A 14,306-nucleotide genomic window follows, 5' to 3' on the forward strand; every position below is an offset into this window, starting at 1 on the left:
TATCCATCAAATCATCACATTCTCTGTAAGATTAAGGTCGACTATATATATATTTAGAAGTAGAGGCTTTAAAACAAAGTAAACGCTGAAAGTACAAACATCACTAATGTCACATAACTTTGCCGACATGTGGCCAACAGTAATATTTTAATGTTCTTCGTTATTAAACATTCGCACATAAATAAGTGACATAATATTCAGTACTTACTTTTGACAGTTCACTCTTCGGCCGCTCACTTCTGCCTTATAGTAGAATAATCCTTTAATTGTCCCACAGGGGATATTTGGTTGTAACAGCGGCAAATTTGGACAGCCTTCGTTGCGTCGCTGTGACGTCATTGCCTCCAAATAGGGCATTTGAAGGATCCTTCAGATTAGAAGTTGTTTTCTACTGGTCACTCACGCAGATTTCCCCTCCGATCATTAACTTTTCTCTCCTCTGTTGCAGTGCCTTTTACCCTGATACTCATTATCACTCACACGGCAGAACCAGAGCTCCTAGACTGATACCACGTTGCCATTATTGTAAATACGCAATAAAGTAGTGAAAAGCAATTCTTGACTCCGTAATGTGTCTCGCATTTGGGCCACGCTCTCTCTCTCCGGAGAACAAAGCATCCGTACTTTACTACAGCTGTGATGAAAATGAAGGAACAGTGTGATGTGAGGCACATAAGTCAGAAAAGCATGTTTTGATGATCCCCAGAATGAGACCTTAAGCATAATGAATTGTGAGAGATGGGCATTACAGTCATTCTTCAACTTGGATCATTGGTAACCATAAAGTCTTTATCTTTATCTTTATGATTATAGTACCATGGTTAAATCAAGTACCAGACTTTATGTCAGGATTCGATTTTTGTTGGACTGACCTGATGAGGGCAGTATTACGCCTTTGGTATCTCCAGTCTACCGTAAGTACAACAGAAGAAGAATAGCGGCAAATGCGCCATTGAGAGATCCCGTCCCGATCCCGAGTTAAGTTTGAAGATGGTGGTTTGGCGGCATCGGTTGTTGTTGCAATAATGTATTCAATTCGGCATCTGAGAGAGTTTATCAAGGAGAGATTAACTTCTGCTGCAGAAGAAATCTTCTCAGAGTTTGAAAAAACGATCGTCCGGTATGAGGAGGAGATTAGTCAGCTAAGACTGCTTGATATCAGACCCGGGATAAAGTCACACAATACAGGTATGTAAACTTGTGGAGATGTGGGGGTTGCGGGATCATCGCGGGATTCATGTGGGCATGTGGACAATTCCCGAGGTGCTTTAGAGCAGCGGTCCCCAACTTTTTTTGCGCCACGGACCGGTTTATGCCCGACAATATTTTCACAGACCGGCCTTTAAGGTGTCGCGGATAAATACAACAAAATTAAACTAGTACCGGTACTGAAAGAAGAAAGAAGATTTATTCATAACACACGTGAAAAGACCCAGGAAAACCAAGTTAACGATAAAACGATAACAAAATAACGCTGAAAACCGATAAAAACCCTGAAAACCATACATTTCACACCTGACCCTCAACTCTCGCGGCCCGGTACCGGTCCGAGGCCCGGGGGTTGAGGACCGCTGCTTTAGAGGCATTTGGAACGTGTGGATAGAGGCTCTGGTGACTTAAACTCCAGTGACATGTAAAGTAATAGGGAACAGCTTTATTTAGTGACCAATGCGGTTTGTGGTCTTCATCAGCATCATTGCAAAATGTCAAATGGCTTGTGTTTAAATAAAAATCAGGAAACAGAAAAAGAAAACTTCAATTAGACCAATCACAGCTTCTCAAATAAAGCAGTTGACCAATTATCATTTAACAAGTTGGTATTGGTAAATTGGTTAAGCCACAGCCCAAATAGGTTCTGGACTGAGCCACTACAGATTAAAAGGGGAGAACAGATAAATGGCCTGTATTAGTATATCTCTTTACTAGTCCCTAAGGACCCCAAAGTGCTTCACACATCCAGTCATCCACACATTGTAGCCACAGCCACCCTGGGGCGCACTGACAGAGGCGAGGCTTCCAGACACTTGCGCCACCGGGCCCTCTGGCCACCACCAGTAGGCAACTGGTGAAGTGTCTTGCCCAAGGACACAACGACAGAGACTGTTCAAGCCGGGGCTTGAACCGCCAACCTTCCGATTACAAGGCAACCTCCCAACTCTTGAGCTACGATCGCCCCAATGTAAAAAATCACTGCATGTCTTAATGTAATACATACTAAAAAAGTACACAGAAACCTGCAAACAAGTTAATATAAAAAAATACAATACCTACAGGAACATTAAAAGGAAAATGAAGCTCTGACAAGCCTATCTGTTATGTTCTCTTACCTCTCTTAAGTTATCATTGGCGGTTCTTTAAAAATCCCTAATGATAAGCTTGGATCACTCTGAAGATTATACCAATATTTTAAAATGATTTCTTTAATGTTCCTGGGTGTTTGTGTAAAAGTTGTCTAGAAGACAAGATTTGATTTATGTTTTGGAGGTTTCTTGATCTCTAAATGGCGGCGCGTGAACAACGCGAGGCTCAGTGTCTCTCCAGAATCTGCTATTTAGCGGTTTTTTATCTACTTTTGACCGGATTATTCATCCAGAATTGCTGTGCGTTGCTGACCTACAGCAGACAAGAGCTTCTGGACATCTGGACTCATAACTCCAACAGTTTTATCGCCTATCTCCGACTCATCCCAGAGATCTCCAAAACACCGGAGGCTGCCCACTCTCCCCAGCCGGGCGGAAGTGCACGCAGACGGCACCGAGATCGTAAACAAAGGCGAGGTAGGCACGGAGGGCTATGGGCTAAGCTAAAGCTAACACCACACCGGCTGCCTTTACCCAGTATCTTCCTCGCCAATGTCCGTTCTCTGGCAAACAAAATGGATGAGATACGGCTCTCCATCACTAACAACAGACGAATTATGGACTCAAACGTCATGTTTTTCACCGAAACATGGTTGAACAACAGCTGCCCGGACAATGCTATCGAGTTAGCAGGACGCCACACACACCGAGCCGACAGGCTAGCAGATGACTCCGGCAAGACCAGAGGTGGAGGTTTGTGCATTTATATTAACAATGCTTGGTGCATGAACTCCACTACTACTGAGAGTCACTGCTCACCTAATGCGGAGTTTTTAATGGTCAAATGCAGACCTTATTATCTCCCCAGAGAACTCACTTCGATCATACTCACTGCAGTGTATATACCCCCCGACGCTAATGCTAGGTTGGCCATGAAAGAACTTTCTGCAGCCATTAACAAACACCAGAATAAACACCCCGAGGCTGCTTTTATTGTTGCTGGCGACTTCAACCACACCAACTTAAAGACAGTCCTCCCCAGATTCCACCAACATGTCTCCTGCCACACCAGAGGAGACAAGACTTTAGACCATGTGTATTCCAACCTGGCTGGAGCCTACAAAGCAACACCCCTCCCCCACATTGGACAATCGGACCATCTCTCCCTGTTCCTCACACCTCGGTATTCACCACTCATCCAACGTGTGAAACCTGCTGTGAGGACAATTAAAGTGTGGCCAGAGGGGACAGACGCAGTGCTCCAGGACAGATTTAAAAACACAGACTGGAATATGTTCACCCACACAGACCTGGACCAGTACGCCTCATCTGTACTGGATTACATCTCCGAAACCACAGACAGTGTCACCACCCAGAAACGGATCACCATGTACCCCAACCAGAAGCCTTGGATGAACCGGGATGTTCGTCTCCTCCTGAAGGCCCGCAACACTGCCTTTAGGTCAGGAGATGCACACGCCTACAGTACAGCCAGGGCTAATCTAAAGAAGGGCATCAAAAAAGCCAAACACCACTACAAAAAGAAGGTAGAAGAACACTTCTCCAACTCCAACCCCCGACGCATGTGGCAAGGACTCCAGACCATTACAGACTACAGGACCACCAAACCCTCCCCCGCATCCTCTGATGTCTCCTTCCTCAACGAGCTCAACAACTTTTATGCTCGTTTTGAGCGAGGGAATCCAACAACCACAACCAAAACAGACATGACGCCAGACCACCAACCTCTGACTCTCTCCCCCACCGATGTAGGAGCGGTGCTGAGCAGGATCAATGTCCACAAGGCTGCAGGTCCTGATGGCATCCCCGGGCGTGTTCTCAGAGCGTGTTCTGGGGAGCTTGCAGGAGTGCTCGCAGACATATTCAACCTGTCCTTGGCCCACGCTGTGGTACCGGCCTGCTTCAAATCCACCTCCATCGTCCCGATACCCAAAAACTCCAACCCATCTTGCCTCAATGACTACCGCCCAGTAGCACTCACCCCCATCATCACTAAGTGCTTAGAGCAGCTGGTCCTAGCACACTTCAAATCCTGTCTCCCCCCCCACCCTGGACCCCCACCAATTCGCATACCGCCAGAACAGGAGCACAGAGGATGCAGTCTCCATCGCACTGCACTCTGTCCTCTCACACCTGGACAACAACAACACATACGCCAGAATGCTGTTTATAGACTTCAGTTCAGCATTCAATACAATCCACCCCTCACAACTCATCAGGAAACTGACAGACCTGGGCATCAGTCCCCTCATCTGCAAATGGTTACTGGACTTCCTGACCAACCGCCCCCAACATGTCCGGCTGGATAACCACTGCTCATCTACAATCACAATGAACACCGGTGTACCACAAGGCTGTGTGATGAGCCCTTTCCTCTACTCCCTCTTCACCCACGACTGCAGACCTGCTGATGGTTCCAACACCATCATTAAGTTTGCAGATGACACCACGGTGATTGGCCTCATCAGTGACAACGATGAGGCCGCCTACAGGGAGGAGGTGGATCGTCTGGCTGAGTGGTGCGACAGAAACAACCTGCTGCTTAACACAGAGAAGACCAAGGAGCTCATCGTGGACTACAGGAGGAATGCTGACCCACATCCACCCATCCACATTAAGGGGACGGCTGTGGAGCGTGTGAGCAGCTTCAAGTTCCTGGGAGTCCACATCTCCGAGGATCTCATCTGGACGACCAACTGCTCCAAGCTGGTCAAGAAGGCTCACCAGCGCCTCTTCTTCTTGAGGACTCTGAGGAAAAACCACCTGTCCTCAGACATCCTGGTGAACTTCTATCGCTGTACCATCGAGAGCATCCTGACCAACTGTATAACAGTCTGGTATGGGAACTGCTCTGCCTCGGACCGGAAGGCGTTGCAGAGGGTCGTGAAAACTGCCCAGCGCATCGCCGGAGCACCACTTCCTGCCATAAAGGACATCTACAGGAAGCGGTGTCTGAAAAGGGCTGGGAAAATCATCAAAGACCCCAGTCATCCATCACATGGACTCTTCATCCTCCTGCCCTCTGGGAGGCGCTACAGGAGCCTCCGGACTAAGACCACCAGGTACCGGAACAGCTTCTTCCCCACAGCTGTCAGACTCCTGAACTCTGCCTCCTGACATCTGACCGACGTTAAACTCATGGACTGGACATACACACACCCACAACCACCTACACACACACAATGGACAACCGTACCCTCAAACACACAATAATAACATGGACTGAACCACCATTCACAATCACTAGCACTTTATATAGCCTCTGTAGAAATTATCCACATATCTCACTGATCTTAACTGCACTACTGTATAGTTCTGTGTAAATAATCATACGATAATTTTTAATCCTACAATCCTACAACTGTTTATAACTTGCATAGTTCACATTTCTGTATAACTGTATATCTCAGATTTCTGTATAGTTTTTTTTTTTTTTTTTTTTTTTTTTTTTTTTTTTTAAATTTTCTTATTTTTCATATTTATATCCTGTTCATAGCCTGTACATAGCTGTACATAGCTTGTACTCACCACAGCCTGTACATACTTATAGTTATAGAATATTCCTAACATACTTCATACCGTGTACATTATAACATATCATAATAGACCCATTTCTGTAATATGCTCACATATCTATATTATTGCTAATATATATTGTAATATATCTATATCACTAAAGCACTTCTGGATGGATGCAAACTGCATTTCGTTGCCCTGTACCTGTGCATGTGCAATGACAATAAAGTTGAATTCTATTCTATTCTATTCTAAATAAAACTTCCTACTTTTTGAGTCAACCTTTTTTTTTTTCTGCAGATCTTATTGAGTCCTCTTCATAATTTCTTTCTTTAACTTTTTTCAACGTCTCTTCTTTATTCTCATAGTATTGTTCTGGAATTTCACAGATACGTTTAAGGGTAATCAATTGGCTTACAGGTAAGCTTTTTTTGAGGTGGCTAGGATGGAAACTTCCATGACCCAGACCTAGTGCTAGATTTTTTAAATTATACTCTGCAAAAACTTTCCCACAGTTACGGTAGAGTTATTTTAATCAGTGCAACATTTTCTTTTGTTTTGCAATGTAATGTATTCCAGTAGGTTTGGGGGTACAGAGAGGTACAGAGATTTCTCTTTTTTGTTACTTTTTTGTCAAGGAAGTTAATTTCAAACTCCAGTAATGAAGTAACTTACTTATAACTTACGGGGCGACCGTGGCTCAGGGGGTTGGGAAGCGTATCTGTAACCGGAAGGTCGCCGGTTCGATCCCTGGGCTCTCTGTCCTGGTCGTTGTGTCCTTGGGCAAGACACTTTACCCTACCGCCTACTGGTGTTGGCCAGAGGGGCCGATGGCGCAATATGGCAGCCTCGCTTCTGTCAGTCTGCCCCAGGGCAGCTGTGGCTACAACCGTAGCTGCCTTCACCAGTGTGTGAATGCGAGAGTGAATGAATAGTGGCATTGTAAAGCGCTTTGGGTGCCTTGAAAAGCGCTATATAAATCCAATCCATTATTAACTTGTACATAATCTATATACCATAACAAGTGGGAGGAAAGTGCTATTGTGGTAGTAATATAAAATTAGTTCTTTATTAGTTTTAATTAATTAACTAATTAGTTCTCTTTAGTTCTTCCAGGTGACCAAAAAATAGAAAGGCAAAACTGGGTGCCAGAAATGTTGAGATATGGTATGCTGGGTGTTGGTACCACACTGGCTGGTCTGAGTGTTTCAGAAACTTCTAATCTGCTTAAATATTCCAGCACAAACATCTGTATGATTTACAGAGAGTAATCCAAAAAAGAGAAAATATGCAGTGCCCTTAAAATGACAGTGAGTTCCCTGTACTCGGGTCTCCAGAGTCACCGGCTCTCAACCCAACAGTGCACCTTTGGAATGTAGTGGAACATGAAATTTGCATCATGAATGTGGAATTGACAGATATGCAGCAGCTGTGTGAAGCTCTAAGGTCAATATAGACCACAAATATCTGAGGAACGTTTCCATCACTTTCCTGAATCTCCACAAAGAATTAAATATTAAATCAGCTGTGAGGACGAAAGGGGCTCCAATCCAGTACTAGCATTGTGTACCTAATAAAGTGACCAGTGAGTGTATATTTATTAGTAAAATGTTAAAAGATTAGTATCAACAGCATACTTTAACTGCTTTCATGATCATATTCAGATCATGCTGCTGTTCATTTCTTTGTTTATTCACAGTGTGTGATGATCACTGGCAGTCACATCTAAAAATTAGATCCCAGACAGCTGTAAGGTTATCAGCATCACCCAATGAACAAATGACTATGACTGAATGTTTCTGTGGCAACATCTGCAAGAATGCAAGAGCCCGTGAAACCATAAGCTAAATTCTCAATAGGTGACCACCTTTCATCCTTCTTGATCTTTCTTATCATCACATTAGTCACTATTTTCTTGTGTCTCTTTGTTGAACACAAAGGTCTGGATGATCAGCAGGTCTGTGACCAGGGGAGGAGTCTCAACCAGCAGGACACAGAGCCTCCACAGACTAAAGAGGAACAGGAGGAAACCCGCAGCAGTGAGGAAGGAGAGCAGCTTGAACTGAAGCAGGAGGATGAAGGGATTAATGTCTGGACCGGAGAACAGCTGGATTTGTTGTGTAAACCTGAATTACGGCTGACCAGAATAGGTATGTGAATCTGTAATATACAGACTTCATAATACCGAAGTGAATATGACTTATATCAAAAGGCCAGGTGATGACATCACAAAGACACGTGCATTACTGCCTGGCATACTACCTTACTGAAGACATGTTTTCTGTTAGCACAGTAAAATAAAAACTGGGTTTAAAATCTTCTGTTTGTTTAAAAAAAACAACTAAATTTTCCACCATATAGATTTAAGTCATGTTGGCCCAGAACTGTATGCAGAATGTAGGAAAATGTTAAGACAATGAAAAATGTGGATCACTGGCCACATGGACCAAGTTGGAGTAGCGAGCTTTACGCCTCATAATTGATGACTTTCTGCATGTAAACAGAATTCTTTGCTGTTCACCGCATGAGAGAGAATATTTAAAACATTTGTGCACCTTAAATATCGCTCACATATCTGAGAGACCTGCTCACAGTGTAACTTCTTTCTTGTGTTGTGTCCATCAAGACCTCCCACAGCAACATGATTGTAAGGAAAATGAGGATCTGGATGACCCGCAGGTCTGTAGCCAGGAGAGGAACTCCAGTCTGGACCAGCAGGACACAGATCCTCCACAGACTAAAGATGAACAGGAGGAAATCTCCACCAATCAGGAAGAAGACCAGCTTTCCCTGAAGCAGGAAACCAATGGCATCATCATCTGGACCGGGCAGGAGCTGTGCATCATGTGGAACCCTGAAGTAAAGTTGCACAGAATAGGTATGCAAAACCTTAATAGATAGATTCAGTTTTGTATTAAGAAATCTAACTCATGTTGGATCCTAATCAGACCTCAGAGATATGTTATAGAGGCTAGGGCTGCCACAAATGATTATTTTGATAGTTGAGTAGTCACCGATTATTTTTGCGATTAGTTGACTGATCAGATCATGCATCCATTGGACGTAAAACGTACAGCTTATTGCACCAGCATGCATCTGCTCATTAGCTTCCAGTTTGAAGTGTTTAAGGTAAGTCGTAACTAAAAATAAAGACAAGATGATAGTTTATTAAACTTTTAATGAAATTTGCAGATTGTAGCAGCAAACTGAAAGGCACACAAAATGTGTGTTGAGGTGTGCATATTGTTGGCTTGGTGAAAACATCGTCTAATGAAGACAACATATTTTTTTAAGCAGTACTGTAACATAATGTTTACAGCTATCAATATGAGTAAGTAGCTCACTGTTTACGCTAATGTTAGCAGCTAACTAGCCAATCACCTTACTGAGATGACTGTACCACTTCGTCGTCAGAAGCCACCACATGCTTCCTTTTCAGATACTTGTGAATCACTGTCGTACTGCCATCAAAGGGCTGTTCCATTTTGGAGATTTTGCATTGGAAATTCTTCTCTTTTATTTTCTCAGAAGGCTCCCAGACTTAACGACAGCTGGCGTCCTTGTAGATGCATTGCTGCTTTCTTTTGTTTCAGTCCGTTATTACACTCTTAAATCCTACTTTTTCCTGCATCTTTCAGGATCTTACAAAGCTTCAAATGACGCTTTGCTATTAGATTAGTTGTTGACTTTTTTTTTTAAAGTCGACGTAATCGTGACTAGTTGACTAATCGTGGCAGCCCCAAAAGAGGCACATGAAAAATTTAAAGACCAACTGAAATAAGGAAACTGACTGATTCCAAAAGCCAAAATTTCTAGCTTCCCAGTGTTCCCCCTGGCAAGACTGTCCTATGTAGGTAAAAATTGTTATAAATGAGCCAAATAAACAGAGAGGTCCTGTAAATTTTAAGTAAACTGTTAAATGTTTTCTGCACTTTAACTTTTAAATGACAACATTTTGTTGTTTTGTTTGATTGTATATTGTCTGTATTTTCTCACTGTAGATGGTCTGTAGTTGATATCACATATTTGTGATTCATCACAAGAGTTTAAATCACTTGAGAAATGTACGATTCCAAAGTTAAATCGATCACAGAAGAAGAGTGTTTTTCATAGTGTTTGTAAATGAGCAGCCAAAATGGTTTTAAATTAGTCAGCAAAACAGCTTCTCCCCACAACATGCCTTTCATTGGTATATCTGAGCAACATGCTCATCATGTGGTACCTGCTAATGGTTAAGATTACCTTGTAATTTCTGAAACATGTGTTGTTCTTGTCTTTTTTTTTTTTTTTTTAAATCTGTCACTTCAGATTTTCCACAACAAGACTGTAAGGACGAAAACCTGCTTGTACTGAAGCAGAAGACTTTTCCTGCTTTTCCTGCTTTTCCTGAAGAAAGTGACCACAGTGACCCAGAACCAAGCAATGAACAGCCACTTTCTCAAAACTATCCTGAGACAGATCAGGACGAAAACAAGGATGATAACTCACACAGAAAAAAGTCAGATCAAGTCGTAGCAGGACTGAGAGTTCAAAATCCCAAGACAGCACATTTATGTAGCACCTCTGGGAACAAATTTAATAAGATGGAAAACTTGAATCGACATATACAAATTCACACAGGTGAGAAGCCACATTCTTGTAGCGCCTGTGGAAAAAGATTTAGCTGGAAGTCACATTCAAAACAACACATGCCAGTTCACACAGGTGAGAAACTACATTCTTGTAGCGCCTGTGGAAAAAGATTTAGCTGGAAGTCACTCTTGAATAGACACATGCAAATTCACACTGCTGAGAAACTACATTCTTGTACCACCTGTGGGAAAAGATTTAGCCAGAAGTCACATTCTAAACAACACATGCCAGTTCACACAGGTGAGAAACTACATTCTTGTAGCACCTGTGGAAAAAGATTTAACCAGAAGTCAAACTTGAATAGACACATGCTAATTCACACAGGTAAGAAGCCTCATTTTTGTAGTACCTGTAGGAAAAGATTTAACCAGAAGTCAAACTTGAATAGACACATGCTAATTCACACAGGTAAGAAGCCTCATTTTTGTAGTACCTGTAGGAAAAGATTTAGCCAGAAGTCACACTTGAATAGACACATGCTAATTCACACAGGTAAGAAGCCTCATTTTTGTAGCGTCTGTGGGAATGGATTTAGCCGGAAGGAACATTTGAATAGACACAAATTAAAAATGATGTTCCTGTAGCACCCGTGGGAAAAGATTTAATGTAAAATCAAATTTGAATATACACATGAGAATTCACAAGGGTGAAAATATTTACTCACAAAGGACAGTTGAAGAGGCACATGTAAGTAACCACACCTGTACATTTGAAAATGCATATATGAAACCATGGTACATGCTAAAGGTAGAACACAAACAGTGTTTGGATCATTTAAAAATGAACATTTGAAATAAAAAACTTCCTTTTCAAAAGGTTTTCGGGAGCTCAGTTTCTGTTTTCACACATGGACAAGACAAACAGAGTTTGTCTCGCAGCATAAAATTTGTGCACCTTTATCACCTTTTTCTGCCGTTATTGTTTTATAGTTTATGGGCTTTGTCTTGGCTGAAGTTTCTTCATTTCTTTCGTCACGGCCTTGACAGTGCTTGAGATATTTTTGGTGTCTTAATGTAAAAATAACTATTTCTCAAAAACACAATCGGAAATGTCTGTATTAAAAAAATACACGTGTTCATGAGGTAGCCTTAATTAAAGCCAGTTGTTTATCTGAAGTTCACAGTTTGAAGGTGTTTAAAGCAGCAAACAATTGCAATCACTTTTCGCTGACTTGCACACTGCTAGAAGTCCTGTTGTTGTTTTGTTTTTGTTTTTTTTACATTTTCTTTACATTGGCTTGACATATTTGGGAAGTGCTTTGTATACAGAAAAGGAATATTTTCGGGAATGACAATGTTAAGCAGTTACTCATATTGTTTGTGACCCACATACTTAGGTTGTTTATTCTCTATGTTTATATCATAACTGCTTTTATGTGAGCACCTGTTGACACCCAGCTGTTGTTTTGAGATATAATAATTTAGACTAATGTGTAACTTTAACAGTGTTCCATTTTGAATGGTTTGTGATATGTTGGTTGGTAGAAACTGAAACTGGATTTGAAGATGCACTTGGTAATTATTTTATATATATGTGAGTCACTTTGATGGTCCAAACTGTCCAAAGTTGTAGAAGCCCCTAATTAGTGACATTTATAGCTTACATTTAGCAGTGCAAATTGATTTAAAGATTTAAATTTATCTGTAGTATTAATTGCTTCTTACTATAAGGTTGGCATAACAGTCATTATTCGTGACCCTATGGGCTGAACTTGCCCCCCCCCAAAAAAAACAAAAACAAAAAAAAAACAACTATAAAAATGATAGATGAAAAGGTAATTGGAAGAAAGTCCAAAAAGTTATGCAAAACAAATGTTGAATATCATAGAGGAATGCAAAGTTGTGTAAATTGATAGACTGGTCAAAGTGAGACATTAATAAACACGTTTAATAGATAAATGCTTTTAAGAAAATGATTTTGACAAAATTGGGGAAATCAATCTAGTTTAAGATGGAATTAAATAAGTTTAAAGATAAAATATGGATAATTCTATAATAAAGGAGGAGGAGCTCCTCTCCAATAAAGGAGCTCAGAAGTGCCCCGGGAGTCTTCATCTTTATTCATTTTTGTTGGCTTTTGGCTTGCATGTGCTTAAGGCGAACACGCTAGAGGTCTTTCCTTTCTTTTAAGTTTCTGATTAAGTTGTATGTTCAATAAAACTGTTGGCATCACACTTCACATCATCTCCTGTAAATTTTGTGTTTTTGTTTAAATTGTGTTCCAAAAGCCTGAACCAACATCTTTCCGGCCTGAAGAAATTCTGCAAAGCCTTTAAAATTTGCAACCCCACACTCCTGCTACTCTTTGAAAAACTAACAGTACTTCTAAACGAGATGTTAAACAGGGCTTCGTGTGATCTGCCTTTTGGTGAAGCAACTGGCCAGGAAGATTCAACACATTCAAGGGGCTTCATCATACTGACTTCCTTCTCGTCCTCACTTTCCAGGTCCTCAACCGTACTCCATCAAAGGCTTCTGAAGTTGTGTTTTTCAGAACAAAAGTGGAGCACATAATAGCAAACACGGAACACACACCTCCCCTGCCTGCCAAGAGCATGTCTGACAACTTCCCTTTATAGCACCATCAGTGACGTGAAGACACATTGTTCAAACAAATCTGCAATGGTATTTTCAGATTAAGTTAGCCAATTAGACATCACAGTGGACTTAATGCAGTCCACAATTCCTTAGGAGGTACCCAACATGAATTTAAACCAGCCTGCAATTTAATTTAATAACACGATGTCTGTGAAGGTTCTCAGTCATCCAGGTCATCGTAGTCAAAGGAGCTTGCAAAGAAAAGCGTCTGGACTTCTTTAAGTTACTTGAAGACGTTTCACCTCTCATCCGAGAGGCTTCTTCAGTTCTAAGGTCAAATGGTGGAGAGTCCCAGATATAACCCTAGTGGGAGTGTCCCCCCACAGAGGGACAAAAGGACCCCCTGATGATCCTCTAATCGCCTGAGCCAAGGTGTGGAACTGGGTGTGGGTCCCAATCAGCCAGAGTTTCGGGTGGGTTCATAGTGAATTTAATAACACACCCCTCCCTCTCTGAGCTTCAGTAACACCAATTTGCATCAAAATCTTGATTAAATCAAAATTCAAGAATCGTCTTAACTGTATGAGTTAGGTTCAGTCTTCACAGTCACTGGAAGCTCTAATCTTACCGACGTACATGTTCCAGACCACAACTGAGGCAGCAAATCCAAAAGTGCTTTTCTCTACAGAACCAAACTAGGCCGGTCCTGAAAAGAAGTAACTAACAGGTGTTATACTAATTCATAATGTTTATTATTTTATTACACCATGCAGGCTGCATTTCATTTACCTCAGTGGCAATATAGTGAATTAGACATGTGTAATTAATCTCATTTGGCGTATAGATAGGTGGTCTTGTTATGTATTTAACCCATGTAGAAATTCTCTGCCCACTCACAATTTGAAAATTTGTTTATGCTTTATTTTTATTCATTCCTTCTATTGTCTAATATAAGTTTGACCTGTGTCCACCAGGGGTGGTGAGTGACCTGGATGGACCCAGATAGCACTTTAGCTCAGTCCTACCACTAGTTGATACTAACTTACTTATATTTTTTCTCAAGTGAATTTAGTAATTTACATAGCAAAAGTCCCTGTCCTTGAGATCGTCACTGTCTCCTCTGGCAGAGCTTCGACACCATTCAGAGGGAGACTGGGAACATTGAGTCTAAATGGACCATGTTCAGCACCTTCATTGCTGAGGCTGCACCACTGAGCTGGGGTCCGTGTCATGGTGGTAAACCCCTGTTATGACTGTGGTTTTACATCTCCTATAAACACTACAAGATTTTTATTCTATT

The 14,306-nt window shown here is 41.7% G+C and overlaps 1 protein-coding gene across 2 annotated transcripts; it reads left to right on the forward strand.

Moving 5' to 3' along the window:
* Positions 1-892: 892 nt before the first annotated feature.
* On the forward strand, positions 893-13,203 carry LOC146497162 (uncharacterized). Of its 2 annotated transcripts, XM_085140816.1 has the most exons (4): positions 893-1,188; positions 7,778-7,987; positions 8,464-8,715; positions 10,146-13,203. In XM_085140816.1, the coding sequence occupies exons 1-4, from the start codon at positions 1,026-1,028 to the stop codon at positions 11,051-11,053; spliced, it is 1,533 nt and encodes a 510-aa protein (XP_084996942.1). In that variant the 5' UTR covers positions 893-1,025; the 3' UTR covers positions 11,054-13,203. The 2 variants fall into 2 exon arrangements, with proteins under 2 accessions (XP_084996942.1, XP_084996943.1); XM_085140817.1 differs by lacking the exon at positions 10,146-13,203 and having other exon boundaries at positions 911-1,188; positions 8,464-9,087.
* Positions 13,204-14,306: the final 1,103 nt, after the last annotated feature.

This window comes from Neolamprologus multifasciatus, chromosome 18 (genome assembly GCF_963576455.1).
Source record: "Neolamprologus multifasciatus chromosome 18, fNeoMul1.2, whole genome shotgun sequence".
Classification (NCBI taxonomy): Eukaryota; Metazoa; Chordata; class Actinopteri; order Cichliformes; family Cichlidae; genus Neolamprologus; species Neolamprologus multifasciatus.

What these genes read in the sequence shown, in the direction of transcription:
- LOC146497162 (XM_085140816.1), top strand. Translation starts at nt 1,026, where the DNA reads ATGTATTCAATTCGGCATCTGAGAGAGTTTATCAAGGAGAGATTAACT. An exon ending in ATTACGGCTGACCAGAATAG is followed by an intron (nt 7,988 to 8,463) that starts GTATGTGAATCT and finishes GTGTCCATCAAG; the next exon opens with ACCTCCCACAGCAACATGAT. An exon ending in AGTAAAGTTGCACAGAATAG is followed by an intron (nt 8,716 to 10,145) that starts GTATGCAAAACC and finishes CTGTCACTTCAG; the next exon opens with ATTTTCCACAACAAGACTGT.